This window comes from Setaria viridis, chromosome 2 (assembly GCF_005286985.2).
Source record: "Setaria viridis chromosome 2, Setaria_viridis_v4.0, whole genome shotgun sequence".
Taxonomy (NCBI): Eukaryota; Viridiplantae; Streptophyta; class Magnoliopsida; order Poales; family Poaceae; genus Setaria; species Setaria viridis.
Window position 1 is genome coordinate 26,094,499 of NC_048264.2, and position 19,794 is coordinate 26,114,292.

At 43.5% G+C, this 19,794-nt stretch overlaps 1 protein-coding gene across 1 annotated transcript; it reads right to left on the reverse strand.

The window, feature by feature from the left end:
- Window positions 1–15,302: 15,302 nt before the first annotated feature.
- LOC117845848 (uncharacterized) lies at window positions 15,303–16,931 on the reverse strand. The gene is made up of 2 exons (XM_034726932.2): window positions 16,785–16,931; window positions 15,303–16,675 (listed from the first exon to the last, which is right to left on the reverse strand). Exon 2 carries the CDS (start codon window positions 16,653–16,655, stop codon window positions 15,483–15,485), a length of 1,173 nt encoding a protein of 390 aa, XP_034582823.1. The 5' UTR covers window positions 16,656–16,675; window positions 16,785–16,931; the 3' UTR covers window positions 15,303–15,482.
- Window positions 16,932–19,794: the final 2,863 nt, after the last annotated feature.

Genomic DNA, 19,794 nt, shown 5'->3' on the forward strand with positions numbered 1-19,794 from the left:
GATGCAAAGGTATCACTAGATGATAATGATAATGATAATGATGATGATAGTAATGTTACCTATGTGATCTTGTCAACATGCTAAATGAAACTGATGACTACATGCGCAAAGAGAAGAAAAAAGTTTAAGGACTTGAAGTTGAAATACTTATCACTTCAAGGATCCTATGAGGAGCTAAAGACTTCTCATGAGAATCTAAAGGAAACTCATCAGAAGCTTGAGGAAGCTCAAAACTCTCTCCTTGCGCATGAAGCCAAAGGAAAATTGAACATGGATGTTGCTTGTAATATGCCTATTGTTAAATCTTGCATGCCTAGTTCATCTAACACTCAATGTAGCTCAAGTAATATATCTTGTATGAGTGATAGCTCTTCATGTGATTCTTCTCTTATCATAGAAAATGAGATGCTAAAGAAGGAAGTAAATTGCTTGGTTAAAGACTTAAAAAAATGTTATGATAGTAGAGCCCAATTCAAACATATATGGTCAAGCCAAAAACTCACTTTAAATCGTGAAGGTCTTGGCTATATTCATAAGAAAGGTAAAAATGCATTTGTTCCTAAGAAAACCACTTTTGTTAAGAATGAAGGCAAATATTGTGAAAAATGCAAAAGTGGTGGTCATATTGTGAATGAATGTAGAAAGAAGCAAACCGTATCTCTTGATCCTAGCTTTGTTCTTAAGAAAAATGCTAAAGGAAATATTGTTGCAAAATATGTTGGGTTACCTACATTTGGTGCTAAAAAGAATGACATTTGGGTACCAAAGGTCTTGGTCACAAACATCCAAGGACCCAAACAAGTTTGGGTACCTAAAAGAACTTAACTCTCTTTTGTAGGTGGATTACAAGGCTGGAGGAAGACATTGGGTAGCTGATAGTGGTTGTTCTCAACATATGGCCAGCGAAGCAAAAATATTTTCCTCTATTGATGATGAAGCACCTGGATATAATAATATTAAATTTGGTGATAATGGCAAGGGTGAAGTGAAAGGTTTGGGTAAAATTACTATCTCCAATGATCACTCCCTCTCCAATGTTCTATTGGTCAATTCACTCAAGTTCAATTTGTTATCGGTTGCTCAACTTTGTGATCTTGGTTACAAATGCACTTTCACTAGTGATGGTTTTGAGGTTACTAGTATGGATGGGAAAGTTTCCAGATTCAAAGGTTTTAGGCATGAGAGTTTGTATCTTGTGGATTTCTCTTTTAGCCATGCTAATTTGACAACTTGCTTATTCTCAAAATCATCTATGGGTTGGTTATGGCATAGAAGGCTAGCTCATGTTGGAATGAAACGATTAAATAGGTTATTGAAACATGATCTAGTTGAAGGCTTGAAATATGTGAAATTTGAATAGGACAAATTGTGTAGTTCTTGTCAAGCCGGAAAACAAGTGGCTAACTCTCATCCATCTAAAAGCATTATGTCAACCACTAGACCGTTGGAATTATTGCATATGGATTTATTTGGTCCAACTACATATAGAAGCATTGGTGAAAATTGTTATTGTCTTGTGATTGTTGATGACTATTCAAGATATACATGGGTATTCTTTCTTCATGACAAGGCCAATACTTTTGATATCTTTAAGAAGTTTGTGACACGGGCCGAAAATGAATTTGATCTCAAATTGAAGAAAGAAGTGATAATGGTAGTGAATTCAACAACACAAGAGTTGGGGAATTTTGTGACGAAAAGGGCATCAAACATGAATTCTCAACCAAGTATACACCAAAATAAAATGGTCTAGTTGAGAGGAAAAATAGAACTTTGATTGACATGGCAAGATCAATGCTCTCGGAATATAATGTTTCGGATTCATTTTGGGCTGAAGCAATCAACACCGCTTGTCATGCATCAAATCGGCTCTATTGTCATAGATTCTTCAACAAGACACCCTATGAGCTTCTTATTGGAAGGAAACCAAATATTTCCAATTTTCGGGTTTTTGGTTGCAAATGCTATATTCTAAGAAAAGGTACCCGGCTATCCAAATTTCAAAGCAAATGTGATAAAGGATTTCTTCTTGGATATTCATCTTGTAGCAAGGCTTATAGAGTATACAACAAATCAAAATATTTTGTTGAGGAAGCCTATGATGTTAAGTTTGATGAAACAAATGGCTCTCAAGATGAAAAAGAGAACTTGGATGACGTGAGAAATGAAGGCTTGAGCAAGGCAATGAAAACTATGTCTATTGGGGATATCAAGCCTAGAGAAGAAGATGAGGATGATGGTCCATCAATTTCTACTAGAGTGAACCCATCTAACTCTACTAAAAATGATCAAGATCAACAAAATGATGAAGCAAGAAATGATGATATTCCTCAAGATAATGAGTAATTGGCCTCCACTACTCCTCCTTCTACATCAACCCACGAGCCGGTTGTTCAACAAAGAATTCATCATCATGTTGCCAAAGATCACCCCATTGACCAAATTGTGGGTGAAATTAGTAAGGGTGTTCAAACTCGATCTCGTGTTGCTTCCTTTTGTGAACATTACTCTTTTGAATCTTCTCTTGAACCTAACCATGTAGATGAAGCACTTCAAGATCCGGATTGGGTGAATGCTATGCATGAAGAATTGAATAATTTCACTCGACATCAAGTTTGGGAATTGGTTGAGAGGCCCAAGACCTATAATGTTATTGGTACAAAATGGGTCTTTCGCAACAAGCAAAATGAAGATGGTATTGTTGTGAGAAACAAAGCAAGATTAGTTGCTCAAGGCTACACTCAAGTCGAAGATTTCGATTTTAGTGAAACTTTTGCTCTTGTTGCTAGACTAGAAGCTATAAGAATTTTGTTAGCTTATGCATGCTCACATGATATAAAACTTTACCAAATGGATGTTAAAAGTGATTTCTTAAATGGTAAAATTAGTGAACTAGTATTGTTGAACAACCTCCCGGTTTTGAGGATCCTAAGAAGCCAAATCATGTGTATAAGCTCTCTAAAGCTCTCTATGGTCTAAAGCAAGCATCCCGTGCTTGGTATGAGAGACTTAGAGACTTTCTCATTTCTAAGGGCTTCAAAATTGTAACGCCCATAAAAATTACCAATTTAAAACACTCGTTAAAAATGCATTCCAAAATTTTTCCGACCATTCAGCTCCCAAAAAATCCTTTCTTTCCTGTCAGACTCGCCGTTCCGGCCCCTGACGTCGTCAACCCTCTTTTTCCGTTCCCCGTATTTTTGGCCGCGTGCCCGTCAGATCCATCACGCGTGCCGGTCAAATCCTGCAACTCTAGCCGTTTCCCCTTTTCCTTCTCTCTTTTTCTTTCCTTTTTCCCTTTTCTTTTTTTCCTCTCTTCCTGTCTCTTTCTTGTTTCTTCCTTCTTCCTCTCTTTCCTTCTCTTTCCCCTGGTGCTCTACCTCTGGTGCCTCCCTCCTGGCCGCCTGCTGCCGGACGCATGCACGCGCGCCTGGCCTGGCCGCGCCGCGCCCCGCGCCCATGCGCGCCTACCTGCCCCGCCTCACGTCACGCGCGCCTGCCCACCCCACGCGCTCGCCGCCCGCCCGAGCCCGCACTCGGTCAACCACGCCGCACCGCGCCGCTCGCTCCGCGCCAAGCCGCCGTCCCGTCGCCGCCCTGTGCGCCGGCCCGTCCGCCGATCACCGCACGCCGCCCCCTCCCAGCGCACCTCTCCACGCCGATCGCTACCCCTGTGCCCCTCGTCGATCGAGCCGCGCGTCCCCACCATGCCTCCCACGAGCTTTGCCACTCCGGCACGCCACCGGCCGAAAGTCCGGCTGCCGTCATCGCCTCCACCAGCCACCAAGCTCCTCCCACCGCCTATAAAAGGGGGGGATGAGCCCTGCACCTCCACACCACCACCAGCGCCCCCTCCTCTTCCTACCGTGCGCCGTCGCCTCAAGCGCCATCGCCAGTGCCCCCACCGCCACCACTTCCAGGAGCACCGCTCCAAGCCGCCGTCGGCACCTCCCCCCCTTTTCCGGTGCCACCCGCCCAAGGTGAGGGGTCAAATGGACTCCTCTCACCCTCCTCTACCCTCCCCCGCCATCTCCTTTCACCGTCGGCGAGCCTAGGCCGCCACCCTCGGCTGGCCGCCCCTTTCCCTTTCCCTCTGTCCACCATGAGAAGCAGAGGAAGAAGAAGCCCCCTTCTTTTCGATCTGCCCCTCTACTTTCTTTTATTTACAATCTAGCCCTTCCACCTCTCTCCAGGGATTCTCACAGATGAGCCCTTCCACTTTTCAGAATAATCATAAATAGGTCCCTAGTTCTCGCAATTCAATCCTAAACCTCCTAATGAAGCCCCTAATCCATGTTTAACTCGTCATTTCATGCGCCAAACTTCCTCCAATTGATCCCAAATTCGACCACGGCCTCCTCTCATATATTTCCACTGAAGCATATCCAAATTTTATGAAAATACCCCTCCTACCTATTTTCCGTTCACATTTCCTGTTCAGAGCTCAACGGGTAAAATCTTATTTCCTTTTTATTTATTGTGTGCTCGTTTGTGTGTGCCGTAGATCGCGGAGTACCCGAGGAGGAGCACGAGGAGGAGTTCGACCGCGAGCCCGAGCCCGAGGACTAGTACCGCGAGCAGGAGCTCCTGGAGGGCTTTGAGAACGGCAAGTCCAATCTCACCCTTTGATGCATATTTAATACCTAGTTTTTTTTAAACACAACCTATTGGCCTATTTTATGAAATGCATATTGTTTTATCTCAAGACATGGTTGGATAGCCACCCCTTGATTGTTATGATTATTCCTTGTTGTCCTATATTTATCTCTAAATATGAGTTGCTCTGTTTAGATGATAAATACTGCTAGAATTCTTAGGAACTCATTACTCAAATTCAATCATGACTACACTTGTTTATTCAGAAAATAAATGTGTGGCTGTGTTCAACTGAGAAAATGGGTTTTCGGGTGTAAAGAGACGGGATGCACAGATGAGATGGATGGGTGTTTCTTGTGTGAAATGCCAGAATGTTGGGCTCTTACCTTAGTGGTTGAGCAAGGTTGGGAGATATCCATCTTGTCATGTTTAAGGACCGAGTTGATGTGTCATCTTGCCTAATTCAACCATCATGCAACCACTCGACCGTTGTTTGGGCAACGGCTTAGCATAAATCCCACTAGCTGAACTGCTAGGCTTCAGGTATGCTGGTGAGCAACGGGAGCCCATGGAAAAGGAGTAAGCTCTTGGTGACTTAGGTCCCGGTTCCGGCCTCGTGGCTGGGTCATTAACCCCTTGGGTGCTTCCGTGTTGACTAGTCAGTTTTGGCTAAGGTGGGTAAAGGCTTTGTTAGGATCCGTACCGTCACTAAGGTGATCGTGCTGCAGGACCCTACTTGTGGGAAAAGTGTACAACCTCTGCAGAGTTAAAACCTATTCGGGTATCCGTGTCCACGGCATTGGACGAGTTACAGCTTGGTCACATAACTAGCATTTGGAGATGGTTGGTTTTTATGGCGTGTGTTGGATTTTTGAAGTGTCCAGCAGTTGTGCCGTGCGCTACGGCGGACGAGGAGTCAGGTAGCGATAAAACTTGGATCCTTCGTGTAGGATCAACCCCACTCAATGTTTCGGTTACTAAATAAAACACTTTGTGAAAACTCTTTGAAAATGAATCCTTGCATGTGTTGAAAATCTAGCTTTACTGCAATTGAACCTTAACCTTTTCCTTGTTATATCCTATGCATATTCTTGTTGTATCCCCCTTCGTGGATGGGGTTGGACTTGTTGAGTACCTTTGTACTCACCCCTCTTTTGTTGCTTCAGAGGAGGATCCGGACTACGTCGCCAAGGATCTTGAGTAGGAGGTTGCGTCTGCACCCAACGCTGCTTGCGGTGTTGGCCCTTTTGCAGGATGCTTCCGCTAACGCATAGTTCCGATTGCAGCCCGGAGTCCGACTGGACTGCAACTTGGATTTGCATTGCTATCGCTTTAGTTTTACTTTTGGTGTGGCTTGCCCGCCCGCTCCTTCGGGAGCTGTACGGTTTCTGAACTATCTGTTGAATAAATGTGTTATCGGCCTCCTGGAACTGATAATTGGATCACATTTAGTCTCTACTTATGTGGGGACGCTTCAAAAATTGGGAAGGTTGACACTACCTTGTTCACTAAGAAAATTGGCAAGGATATTTTTATTTGTCAAATCTATGTTGATGATATCATTTTTGGGTCTGCTAATGAAAGTTTTTATGAAGAATTTGGTGAGATGATGTCTAGGGAATTTGAAATGTCTATGATCGGTGAATTGAGCTTCTTCCTTGGTCTTCAAATCAAGCAATTAGAGGAAGGCACATTTGTTTGCCAATCTAATATGTGAAAGATCTATTGAAGAAGTTTGGTATGAAAAATGCAAAACCAATCAAGACACCTATGGCCACTAATGGACATCTTGATCTCGATGAGGAAGGTAAACCGGTAGACTTAAAGCTCTATATATCATGTTTAGTGTGTGCATGTGTGCAAGGTTTCAAGCCTAACCTAAAGAATGTCATTTGACCGCCGTTAAGCGCATCATGATATATCTAAGATATTCTCCTAATATTGGTCTTTCGTATCCAAAGGGTGCTCAATTTGAATTGGTTGGATATTCAGATTCGGATTACACTGGTTGCAAGGTTGATAGAAAAAGTACGTCCGGTGGTTGTCAACTTCTTGGTCGATCTCTTGTTTCATGGTTTTCAAAGAAGCAAAACTCTGTGGCTCTTTCTACCACCGAAGCAGAATATATCTCGGCCGAGAGTTCTTGTGCTCAATTGTTATGGATGAAGCAAACACTTCTTGATTTTGGTTTGGATTTCAATGAAATACCTCTCTTATGTGATATTCTAGAACCAAGCATATTGATATTCGGAATCACTTTCTTAGGGATCATGTAAGCAAGGGAAATATCAAAATTGATGGAATTAGTACAAATAATCAATTGGCGGATATATTCACCAAGCCCTTGGATGAGCAATGGTTTTGCAAATTGAGAAATGAGCTAAATGTCATTGACTTCTCAAATGTGGCTTGAAACTAAGTTCATGTGCTTGTTTGTGATTCTTATGGTTTCTTGCACATTTTTGTAGCATTTTAGGTGCATTTTTATGTTATGTATCTTCTCTACTCTTGATCAGGCATCATTTATAAGTTCTTTGGTCATAAATCTATTCTTGGATATGGTTGTGGAAAAGAAGACATTTTTTCATGAGCAATTAATGATCCCATGCTTAAGTCTCAAAATCAGCTCACAAGTGGCAGTTGAAGGGTCTCTGGAAATTGTATGGCGGACCTCCGCGCCCTCACGGGCAGACAATCCGGTCCCCCCCGTACCGTCTGTCGGTCAGAGGCAGACCGTCTGCTAATGGTCAGCCGCGAAGTCAGAGGCACCGCAGTTGTTCAGAGGGGACAAAATTACACGGCGGACTGTCCGCGCCCCCTTGGGTGGACCGTCCTCGGCGGTCGGGCAGGAAGTGGACAATGTCCCAACGGGTACTTATCTAAAGGATTCAACCCCTTTTCTTCCTCAACCGAGTCAAACACATCCCCTCTCTCTTTTTCACCTTCCCACAAAGAAAAGGACCCCTCTTCTTGGGCAAGAATTTGGAGGCTTCCCCGGACCATCCGTGCAAATCTTCGGACTCTCCGTGTGCTTCTTCATCATGACATCCGGTATTTCGTGAAATCTCTTCTTGGTTTGCTTGGATTTCAAAGGATGAATATGGTTAGGGTTTGATGGGGGATTTAAGATTCATCCACGGATTGGAGTTTTTGGCTTGGGGATTTGATTTCTATTGTCAAGGAGATGATATATTCAAAGTTTGGTCGGTCAATTTGGTCTAGAATTGAAGATCCAAGGACTAAAAGATTGGAACCCGCAGTTCCCTATTACGGACTCGTGATGAACTATGGATTGTCCATGTCCGGTATTATCAGCCACAACAGGCTGAGTTATCTCTCGTGTCTCTCTCCCACTCAAACCTCACATAGGTTGGGTTGAGCACTTATGAATAATCATCTATCAACATGATGCATCCCTCTTAATAGTACGGCATACCTATTAACTCAAGATCAAATGAAAAATGAGATTGAACCGCTTGAGTTGATTTCTTTCAAACTGATGCCATGTCTTTCAATATTCATCAAATAGAGGGTGTCAACATGTCCAATTGATTCCTTTCATGATCATAGCCATTTTAAGCATGTGACTTGATTTGATTCATCAAATATGAATAACTCCAAATGCATCAAGTCACTTCCATCAATCATATTCCAATAATGATTTGATCCTCCGTATCAACATGATCATCAGCCCTTGATTAGTACCTCGACTAAATGCAAGTACTTTCCTCGTCACCGTAGCTAGGTTCTTTAGACGCCAAGCCATCGCTTGTCCTTTACCCTTGCTTAGTACCTTGAAGCTTTTCCTTGCTATCTTCACCATCTCAAGTCATCAAGTCATGCCTTACTTTCAATCAACTGTTAATCTCATGAATCATCCATCCATTGTGTGCTTGACCAAGCTTCAAATGTGAGACCATCCCATATACAATCACTTATGTCTCATTTAAATTTGATCTAGATAAGCTTGCCAATTCATTGAATGGATTTATTGATTTCATATGAATCATTGATATCCCACCATAATTAAGCCTTTGCATGAATTACATTTGCATTGTTGTCTTGTGCTTGAACTAGATTGCTTATACAACACCACATCATTTTGGCTTGATACCCAACACAAGTGTATGTGAGATAATCAATTTCCTATTTGACACTCAGCAAACTTGTTAGTTCTTTAATCGTTGTTGTCAATCAATCATCCAAAACCCACTAAAGGGCTAGATGCACTTTCAACCTCTGATTGTGGCCTATTACTAGCAAGAACATGGCAACTTGTTCTTCAATGTTGCTATTGATGATATCCCTAACCAAGCCCCTATTGCAAAACAAGTCACAAAGCTAGAAGAATCGAGCTCTTCTCATCCTAAGAAGCTCAACACAGCAACGGTTGTCGCTATGGTAGATGAAACTAAGGTTGTTTGCCCTTTCATGATCTCTAACTGTCATTGGGCCATATGTAATTCCTCTCCTAGTTGAAGACATGCTCCTGAATCTAACAAAGTTCCAAGCACTGAGACTGCAACCAAGGCCACACCCCTAATGATTAGCTAATGGCGCCTAATTGATGGATCCATGAGGCTAAACAAGAAATGGGATATCAATTAGTTCACCATTGAAGCAGTATGACCTGAACCCTAGGCTAATTGAAGGAACGGCTACGACACCAAGTGGTGCACCACCTAGATCCCCTACAATCATTGACCAAAGCATAAAGCTCAGTTACCAAATCGATGCATCCGAACCACGGCATGAGGCTAAACCACAAATTGGGGTGTCAATTTCAGCATCAAAGCAGCATTATGACTTAAACCCTAAGCAAATCAAAGGAACGGCTGCGACACCAAGCTCCGTGCCATCCAGATCCGCATCAATCATCAACCAAACCCTAAAGCTTAGAAAATAAATTGTTGTATATGGACCACACAGTGTCCTCCAGTGAAGAAGAACAGACCAAAAATTGGAACACATGAAGGAGAAGGGAATCAGGCCGTGTAGTAGGGGCCTTCCTCGCTTACCAGCCACGCCAACGAAGTGCCCAGCCTCCGCTGGCACACCAAGGCAAACAAAAAGGAAAGGGGGCGAGAGGGCGAGAGAACGAGAAAGAGCAGTGGGCGGTGAGTGAATGGTAGCTAGGAAACCCTAGTTGGGCGATGAGAGTCCGCTTATATACAGTGGCCACCGCAAACCGCCTGGGCCCACCATGAGGCATGCGGGCAGAGCTGGGCAAGCCAAGCTCCACAAAAATGGATTGTGATCTCATTTTTCTAGGGCCAGGTCAGGCCTATACGGTTGGCTACACCTAGCTAGGCCCTAGCTCACCTACAACCAACCAAATAGGCAAAACATGGCTCGAGGGAACTAGGCCAGGGGTTGGGCACCCAACCAAACACACCCATAATTACCACCAGCCTAAATGAGTTGTTATCAAACAAGAAAGTCTTTAACTAAGGATCTATTATCTAAGGGAAGTGCTAAATTTCTTATGCTTGGAAACAACGTTTCTTTCGGGCAGTTGTTTCTAGCCGTCTGATCTAGATCCTATGGTCGATACATTGTCTTCAACCTCTTTCTCTTTGTCACTCTGAAACACAGGCCATGGCCATCACCCCCGCTTCCTACCGGCCTGCCCCATCCTCGACAGCCTCTCGACCACCGCATCCGGTATCGCTGCCCCTCGCCACGCTAACCCAGCATCCCAGGCCATTCTTGTGCCTCCCCCGCCCTTCCTTTGCCCAACCACCATCTTCCTCCTCCTGTGGTCGACAGCGCCCTGCCACCCCCGCACCTACCTCCTCCGCCTGGCCGGCCTAGAGCCTAACGATTTTTTTCTACTAGTATAGGATGCCTTTGTTAGTTTGTTTTGATGTTGGATATAATCTGGACAGTGCAAACAAGTTCAACATGAGTTCTGAATGTAATCTAAATTTTTAATTTTGTTTGCAATTTCATTACTTCAATCATAGCAGTGCAAACAAGTTTAAATTGAGATTAACGTATCAATGCCAAGTCTTTGCCAACAATACAAGGTTGAAATCTAATTCCTGAACCTGATCTAACAATGCAACTCCATCCTAATTCTATCTAGACTAAAACAATTCTAAGTACCAACGAATTGCATGGCTTGATTATGAAGTTGCAAAGGGCACTTCAGAGTAATGGGAATACGTCCTTGCAGCTCTAGGGTCTTCTTCTTCATGTGAGGGATGTTGGAGTGTTGGCCGTCATCATGCTTCATGATCTCCATCATGCATCCCTGCTAAGTTAGGAAAATTCGGTTTGATCTATCCAAGTTCTGATATGCCTCATTAACCTTTAGGACAATTTCTTTAATATTTTTCGATGTACCTTTCTCAAACAATGCTTGGATTGCTGCAAAAATCCAAGATCCAAGATGTTTAGATCAGGTGAGTTAGGAGGTTGGCATGTTAGCCTAATGGCCCAACCATCAGCATGGGTGGCTTGCATAAATGCTGGATCATCTACGATGATGTGGGTCCTTGCATTGTCTTGTTGGATGAAGATTGGCATCCCTCTTTCTTTGGTTGAACACTTTGTCTTCAATGTTGGTAGAACTTTGTTGACAAGAAAGTCTTGGCTAACTTCCTTTGTTACCAACGTCATTGCCTTTATTACAGGGTCACCTGCAAATGTATATAAACTTGTTAGACACCAAGATTAAGTTATATTAAGCATGAGAAAAATTGAAGAATGACTTACCTCTCTCCCTATTTGGACTCTTTCTTTTTACTGGTTCTATGGGGAAAATCCCTATTTTACCATCAAATGTGCAATTTCCATTTGCATCATATCTAGGTCTTCTAACCACAGCTAGAAACATCACCTTTTCTATGAAATTCTTACTTTTAACAGAACCTTGAAGTTGTATGAAAATAGTCACTAAAGCTTGCATGGAACAGCACTGAAAAAAAGACACTGGCAACTATAGTGCAGTTCACTGAAAACTCTATTGCAGTTTACTGAAAACAAGTGCATGAACCTAAACTTTATCCGACAAATCAACCTAATGCAGTTCACTGCAACTCTAATGCACTTCACTCAAACTCTATTGTAGTTCACTGAAACTCTAATGCAATTTACTGAAAACATAATCGATTCACTGAATGATACAGGGCATCACCTGATCGTCCATCTTCATCAACAGCCCCTGAAGCCACATGGTCACCATCTCCAACACCAGTTACTGAATGTTCCAGGGTACCTTCATCTACTAGCACTTGTATTTCTTCCTGCTCATCACCTATGACATGAAACACATATACAAAAAATTAGAGATGATAAACAGAAGGAAGGGTCTAGCACATCGAAGATCATAATTAACCGATCACCTTGGTTTCCTTCATCCCAAACCATGTCATAATCGAGTTCATGAGCAGGGCCATCCTACTCCGCACATAATAAATATTATAAATGAATCACCTTACAATAACATACGAGGGACTGCTTTCAGATTCAAATCCAAATACAATTGGCATAACATACGAGGGATTGCATCTAAAATAAAAGAATGTACCCTTCTATCCAAATCCAATTTGCATCGATAAAATAAAATCCAAATTTCAGATTCCAGCAGTAGATGAAAAATTGCAAATTTTTGTATGTACGAGATTAGAATAACTTAAAAATAATTGACATAATTTTTTATTTTTTCTGATCAGAAAAATACATGAAAAACAAAGGAGGTAGAAAATTTTGTTAATTTATGGTTAAAGAAAAATAAGAAAATAGGGGTTCTGTTGAATTTCAAGTATTCAATTTCATCAATAAGATACGGAGACTTGCTTCACATTTAGAATTACACAAAAAGATTTTTCATCGGAAAGAGGTCTACAATGACATTTGGGAAGACGTCAATGTTTGCTAGCTTATTTGGCAAAGAAAAATAGAGTATGTTATCAGAAATTAATCGGTCAGTTGGATATTCGGTAGAAGTAATTTAATCGTTCGAATTTTTTCGCTATATCATCCCAATCTATGGGAACGGCCGACTCTGGGGCCTCTTGGTTCAAGTCGCTCTCTAACGCGGGCATAGGTTTTGGTCGATCTCTAAATCGGAGACAGAGAGATGGAGAAAGGATGCCAGCCATGACTGACTTATATAGAACATGCCTGGCACACCGACAAAAAAGAAAGACAATGGTGGCAAAAGAATTTTGGCTTGAAAATTTGAATGCAGCCGGTAAAAATTGGAGGCATGGAGGCCAATTTTTTCATCGCAGGCAGGCTAACGGAAGAAGAAAGAGAAAGAAACAGATGTGCGACTGATGGAGGACGCGGTGAAAAGGGAAAGAAGGAAACACGCACGGTTAGCGTGGTAACGACCTTTGGAGCATGGTTAGCAGCAGATTTATCAGTAAATCAATCGACGCCAGCGCAGTTAAAACAAAACTCTGGATTTATTGTCAATCAGGACTCCTTAATCACGATATTGTTCACCGTGCCCGAGCCAAATGCGATGGAGATAAATGAACGGAGGGAGTATACGTCAATATACACTGATAATTGCACGAATGGTCACGTAGTAGGATGCTTGTTGAGATATAGACATTGCACAGGAAGCCTAACAAACCGCTCTCAGTCACAAAATTGATTTGTGTTCCCTCATTTGCACCATCCTCTGCAGGGAGCCAAATTTAAAACCTAACAGGGGATTGCTTATGTTTTCTTTATTTGCGTTAACCTCTGCACGGAGACAAATTTAAAATCTAATAGTGGTAGCCGAATGATCGAGTGACTGCTAAGGTGCTACCTAACTGAGCAACGAGATATGGTACTCCCCACTAGAACATGCTTCATTCGAATTCATTGGTCTTATCTTTGCAGGCAGCGTCATCAATACTGCCCTTTCTCATCTTGGGCCTCCTTAGCTGTGCCTGTCCCCTTGCCTACGATGAGGTGGCTGATGTAACACCCAATAGCAATATGAAAAAGATTAGGATCACACAAAACAATAACAATCCGTTTGGATCCTTTATTTCAGAGGAATTGAAACATTTTATGAGCTAGACTATTTGGCTTGAAATTTAACATTCCAAAGCTTTCCAAAATTTAGGTATAAACATGTTTTAAATTCATCGGGTGGGAGATAGAAATAGATTTTGTAGATTCTCATACTATATTTCTCTTTGGCAACTTATACCACGTTCTTCGGCTCCCTCATTTGTAGCAAAAGTACGCTCCCCCATGTGACCAACGCCAACATTGAAGTAAGTTCCATACACAGTGGCCATATTAACTTAATTGATCGGTGTCTAAATTATGACTATAAGAATTGATTTTAATTCCAAGGATCTAAATGAGGCCTGAGGCCAGTCTTAGTGGGAGTGTCTAAATTATGACTATTAGAATTGATTTCACTTCCAAGGATACAAATGACGAAAATTTCATTACAACCTGATTACGTGACTCAGCAGTGATCCAATATCAGCCGTAACTTTTGGAAACAAACGTAATTATAATTAATGAGAAGCAACATAACAGAAGCTACAGCACCATGGATGGGCGACAGAACACAAGAAATAAATCAACAACACAGTACCCTAACCATCTAAAATTGCTAGCTATGACCTCTGAGCAACAACAAAAGGAGCATCGGGCAGGATTTCCAATTTGCCAAATTAAGGAAAACCTGTTCAGCAGCACAACCAAATATAACCCTAGCCTGGAATAGAATGTACTGTGTTTCTTTTCATCAATAACTAGGCATTGCATGACACAGCACACCTAAGCTAGCAACCAAGTATTGAACATTCAATTTAAGATTCAAGTGTGCTGAAATTATGCAGCTGTAACAATCCCTCGAACAATATCAAAGGTTTGGATGACTGGTTATTTGGCAGGCAGGCATAGTGAGAGGTGGTGCCACAACTAGCTTCAGAAGTTCTGATGGGCTAGTTTCTGCAAGATATTCAGGGCTTTCCCTGGGTGGGATCATTAAAAGCTTATTAGCAATCCAGATTTAAAGATAGATGGAATCACCAGAAAGATGAAATACTACCTCCTTCCTCTAAATCAACTTCTAGAGTTATCACAACTCAATCTTTATATAAGCTCGGCTGAATTTAAATTTTTATGACACAATTATAAAAACAATTTGACACAAAATTACCATGAAATACATTTTCATAGTCTAATTCGGGGGCATAGATGTTGATATTCTTCAATATAAAATCAGTCAAACTTACAACAGTTTGACAACTTCAAGTTAATTAATTTGGATGACTGAGGGAGTATACATTAGATCATGTGGAATATATCATCACAGGAAGCAATATACAAAGATAACTATAGATGGTACAGGAATTGGATTAAGGGGGTGTTTGGATACAAGGTACTAAACTTTAGGAGGGGTCCCATCAGATGTTCGGATGCTAATGAGGAGGACTAAACATAAGCTAATTATAAAACTAACTGCAGAACTCCTATACTAATTCGCGAGACGAATCTATTAAGCCTAATTAATCCATCATTAGCAAATGGTTACTGTAGCACCACATTGTCAAATCATGGACTAATTAGGCTTAATAGATTCGTCTCGCAAATTAGACTCCATCTGTGTAATTAGTTTTGTAATTAGATTATATTTAATACTTCTAATTAGTATCTAAACATCCGATGTGACATGTCTTGAAGTTTATGACGTCCCATCCAAACAGGCCCTAAGATAGTTTAATAAAGGAGTAATATATGTAGCATCACTGCACTTCAGGAGACAATACAGTAATAAAAGTACCAACACTGGTAGGCTTCAATGTTGAAGTTCCATGATGAAAATTAAATTGCCTCCTACACTCCAAGTCCCCAATTTCCACAGAAGATAGATAATGGATAAAACAGTGAGTCCAAGTGCAAAGCCCTGAAACTAGTCAGAACAATGCCTCGATGCTAGTGTTGTAGGCACCTCTGGATCTGTGAGGGGTCATTTGGACTTCTTTCCCTGTGCCACATTTGCCACTGCTATTGACCTCAACACCAGTAAAGACAGCAGCATTTTCATGGATCACTTCATCACCAGCAGAGCCTGCAGCTTCTTGGAAGAACCTTGCAATGCAGAACCTGCCAGAACCCAGGCTGACAAACTGAGGATCTTTGCATTCCTTCCATTCATCTGGTGGATCAAGCTCCTTCCAAGGCCCGCCCACTAGCTGTGGCTGGGAATCCATGTCAGAGAGGTCAGCAGCAGCCAAGTGCTGGGAATCGCCGGAGAGGCCAAACCAGAGCTTGAGCTCAGGCACGTACTCAACCTTGCCATGGAAGGGCAGTGTCCATTTTCCAACTTGGCTCCACGTGTGGTTTGCTGTGTCCAGGCAATAGGTGCCAACACCCTGAACGGATATGCAAACATGTGATCCGCCACCGATGACACCATAGGCTGTGATCTTGGGGGTGTTGTTGTACCAGCTACATGTCTCTCGTACAAAAGGCGGCGGCGGAAGGAGGCGGCAGGTGAAGCATTTGCCGCCCCAGGGCCCACTTGGATAATGGTTGACGAAGCCCACGAACTGCTCGCTCTCCCGCACTAAATGGGAGATCGGCTCTGGTTGGGGGATCCTCTCCATGAGGAAGAGGCTGCTACCGTCGCCATGGTCCCAGACGTCGTCGTCGACGTGGGGCTTGTGAACGAAGACGGAGACGGGATTCACCGTCGGCAGCTTGAGGAGCGGGGGCATGGTTTCCACCTTGCGTGAATCCAGGTCGAAGATGAAGCCGAATCCCGACTGATCCCCGCAGATGACCTTGGAGTCCGCGAACGGGAAGCAGTTCAGGTTCCATCCGTTGTTTAGAGCACGGAAGTTGAAGCTTGCACGAGGAAGCCGAAGCATCTCCATCTTTGAAGCCAGGGGGTGAGAGATGGTGTCTTGCCCTCCTGCTGCTGGGGCTAATGGTTCAGATCCGTCTCCGTCTCCGTTGGATGGTGGTGGTGGTTCGTCATGGTAAAACAGCTGCTGGCCCGCCAGGTCGATGCGACGCACAGATTTAACACCAGGGGTGCAGCCGGGAACGATCAGATTCAGAAACCGCCGCGCCAAGACGCCCATGGTTGATGAATGGGACGGATCTAGTAAAGGGACATCGATGTACACACGATAATGTTTGCAAAAAGTTATAGAATTTAGTACGTACCAAATAGCCAAATAGCTGGTGGGAAGAGAAGGGAGCTGGAATACCTGGTAGGCGCTCTTCGCCGGCGAAGGGATCGGTCAGGGCGGCGGCGGCACAGCAGAGAGGGACCCGCAGGGGCCTGAGGCTGGTGACGGCTGCAGTGCTTTGTGCGGGAGCCGCTGAGGATAGGTGGCGGCGGTTAATTAGGGTTACTTCGCAGTATGTGCTTTTTATATATACATCCGCTGGTTGTAGTTGGGACTTTAACGGGCCTTTTTCCAGCTGAGACGCGTCTGTAGCACTGTACGCACGTGTAGTGGTTTAGCGGGGGGCGCGTTAGCGCTTGGCCTGCTTTGGAAGCCCAAACCTCCGTGGGTGTCTCGGCCTTTTCCCCGGGTGGGCAGCCCCGAGCGGAATTCAGCCACGGGCTTGAATCCTCTGCATTTGGAAGTCGGAGGGGGAGCTCGACCCGAACCCTGGCTTTTCCCCGAGGCAGCTCAAAGCGCCTCGTCGACGACGTCCTCGCCCCACCACCGCCTCGTCGACGACGTCCTCGGCCCCTGCTGCCGTCGACGCCGTCCTCGCCCCCTGCCGCCGCCGCCGCCGTCGCCGTTGCCTCATCGCCGCTGCCATGGCCTTCCTCGTCTCATATCCTCCGCTGATCTCGTCCTCGATACGCGACTGACGGGGTCCCCCTCGCCGTCGACACGTGACCGGCCGGCGTCATTTCCATCTCAGCTTCAAGATCTAATCCAGGTGAGATCCAAGATCCAGTGCTTGTTCCTCTCCGCTGATCCTTACCTAAGGCCATGGATTAATGTCCTTTGTGCAGATATGTATCACTCCACCGTAGCCTAGTTACTCTGCCTGTTGCTCGTATCATCAAAATGGCTGTGTTGTTCCAAATTCCAGTCAGTAGGCTGGATTGCTAGAAAGTGACGTAGGAGTACACCAACACCAGGGATGTCATTGGGTACTACTAGTACAGTACACTACCGGAAACCTTGAATTTGCCGGTTGTTTTTATATTTGCCGAGTGCATTCCTTCAGGCACTCGGCAAACAACACCTTTGCCGAGTGCTGAGCTAAAAACACTCGGCATATAAATTACACTCGGCAAAAAACAGATTTGCCGAGTGTCGAAAATAAAACACTCGACAAACAGCAACGTGACACTCGGTAAAGAATGGACACTCGGCAAAATGCCACCACGTGAGCACGTGCGACGGCCGTCAGACGGCGTGTCAACCGTTAGCACTTTGTCGAGTGTCCGTTAGTGACACTCGGTAAAGACACTTATTTGCCGAGTGTCTTATAGAAACACTCGGCCAAACTTAGATTTTTGCCGAGTGTTTTTCCGTCGTGGCACTCGGCGAAGCCTCCGTCACGATCTTCTCGTTGTCCCCGTCACTTTCTTTTTGCCAAGTGTCAACCTAGCACTCGGCAAAGCTTTTGCCGAGTGCCTGACAAAAACACTCGGTAAAGAAAACTTTGCCGTTAAAATCGATGCCGAGTGTCGGTTGCCGAGTGTTTTTAGGGCTGCCGAGTGTTTTTAGGGCTTTGCCGAGTGTCCTTGCTGTTTCCCTGTAGACGTAGTACTAGCAGAGCAAGAGGATGGTGCTAGCTATCAGGAGGACTAGAAATAAGTACTAATCTGTAGTAGTTCTTGTTTATTAATGTGATTCTTTGACACGAAGAGATGGAGATTCTTAAAATTTTAGAGTGATTGCAGATGCATCCTTTTCTTCTTTTTTGTGGAAATGATCTTTTTAGCTGGAGGTTAACAGGGAACTGATTCGTACGCAGAGCAAGGGTGTTAGAATTGTGGAGTAATTTTGATTTTAATCTGATATTGTATGCACATAGTGGAGATTAGTAGTAGCAATTCTATATAGCAAGAGTGTTAGAGTTGTGGAAATGATCTTTGAAGTTTGTGCGCGTCAAAAAATTTTCATGCTCATATACGCATCAAATTTGTAGTTATTAGTAAATCTTCCGTTTAACTTAATATTAATATATGTGAATTTGCGTCGTCACTTGTTGTGCAAAAGAATATTTTCTCCCTAACTTTCAAATAACTAAGGAATTCTGAAGTAACATCCATGCAAAAAAATTTATCATCTATGCCCAAAGACATTTTTTAAATGTAATAGACTAAAAATACGTTTTTGTGAAAGTTTCAATAATTGTTGAACTAATTTAATATTTTTGTTGCTGGGAGGCTTACGATACCTGTCACTCGTTGTGATCTGATATGTTTACGGCAGTTCTTGCAGTAGCATTCACTACTATAAAACTCGGTATCAATACCGGTTCGTAGAGTGCACATCTTCCGAAAATGCATCCAGAATTAATCCGTCTGAGATAAAAGGGAGGTCTTTTATCACGGGTCCCTCAAAGGGGTCTTTTATATTACCAACCGGGATAAAATGGTCGCCACGCCATGGGCTGCCTCCCGCCTCTTTTATCCCCTTTTATCCCGGTTATAATACCAACCGGGACTAAATGGTTTTGCAAAAAAAATTACAAAAATAAAAATAAAAAATATCGGGGGTCCCTGGAGGCCCCCCACACGCGCAAGTCACAAGTCACGCGATTTTTCATGCGAAATATGCACATGCGCGGTCCGTGGGATTCGAACCCATGACCTCAAGCCTCGCACGTTTTGCCATCCCACCTACACACCACATCTATTTATGTAGTGGATGCTATCCTTTTGTATTAACTCATGGAGGACCCTTTAATACGGGTTGGTATTACCAACCGGGATAAAAAGTTTCGAGGGATTTAGTCCTTTCCCAGTCACACATGGGGACCCTTTTTTATCCCGGATGGAAACACCAACCGGGATAAAAAGGGTCCGAGGGTTTTATTCTTTTTTCAGCCACCCATGGGGGACCCTTTCATCCCGGTTGGAGTTTCCAACCGGGACTAAAGGACCCCCTTTTATCCTGGTTGCTTTAGTCTTGGGTGGTAATACCAACCGGGACTAAAGGGTGACCTTTTATAGTCCCGATTGATCTTACCAATCTGGACTAAAGGGTCCCCACGTGTACCTGAATTTTTCAACCGAGA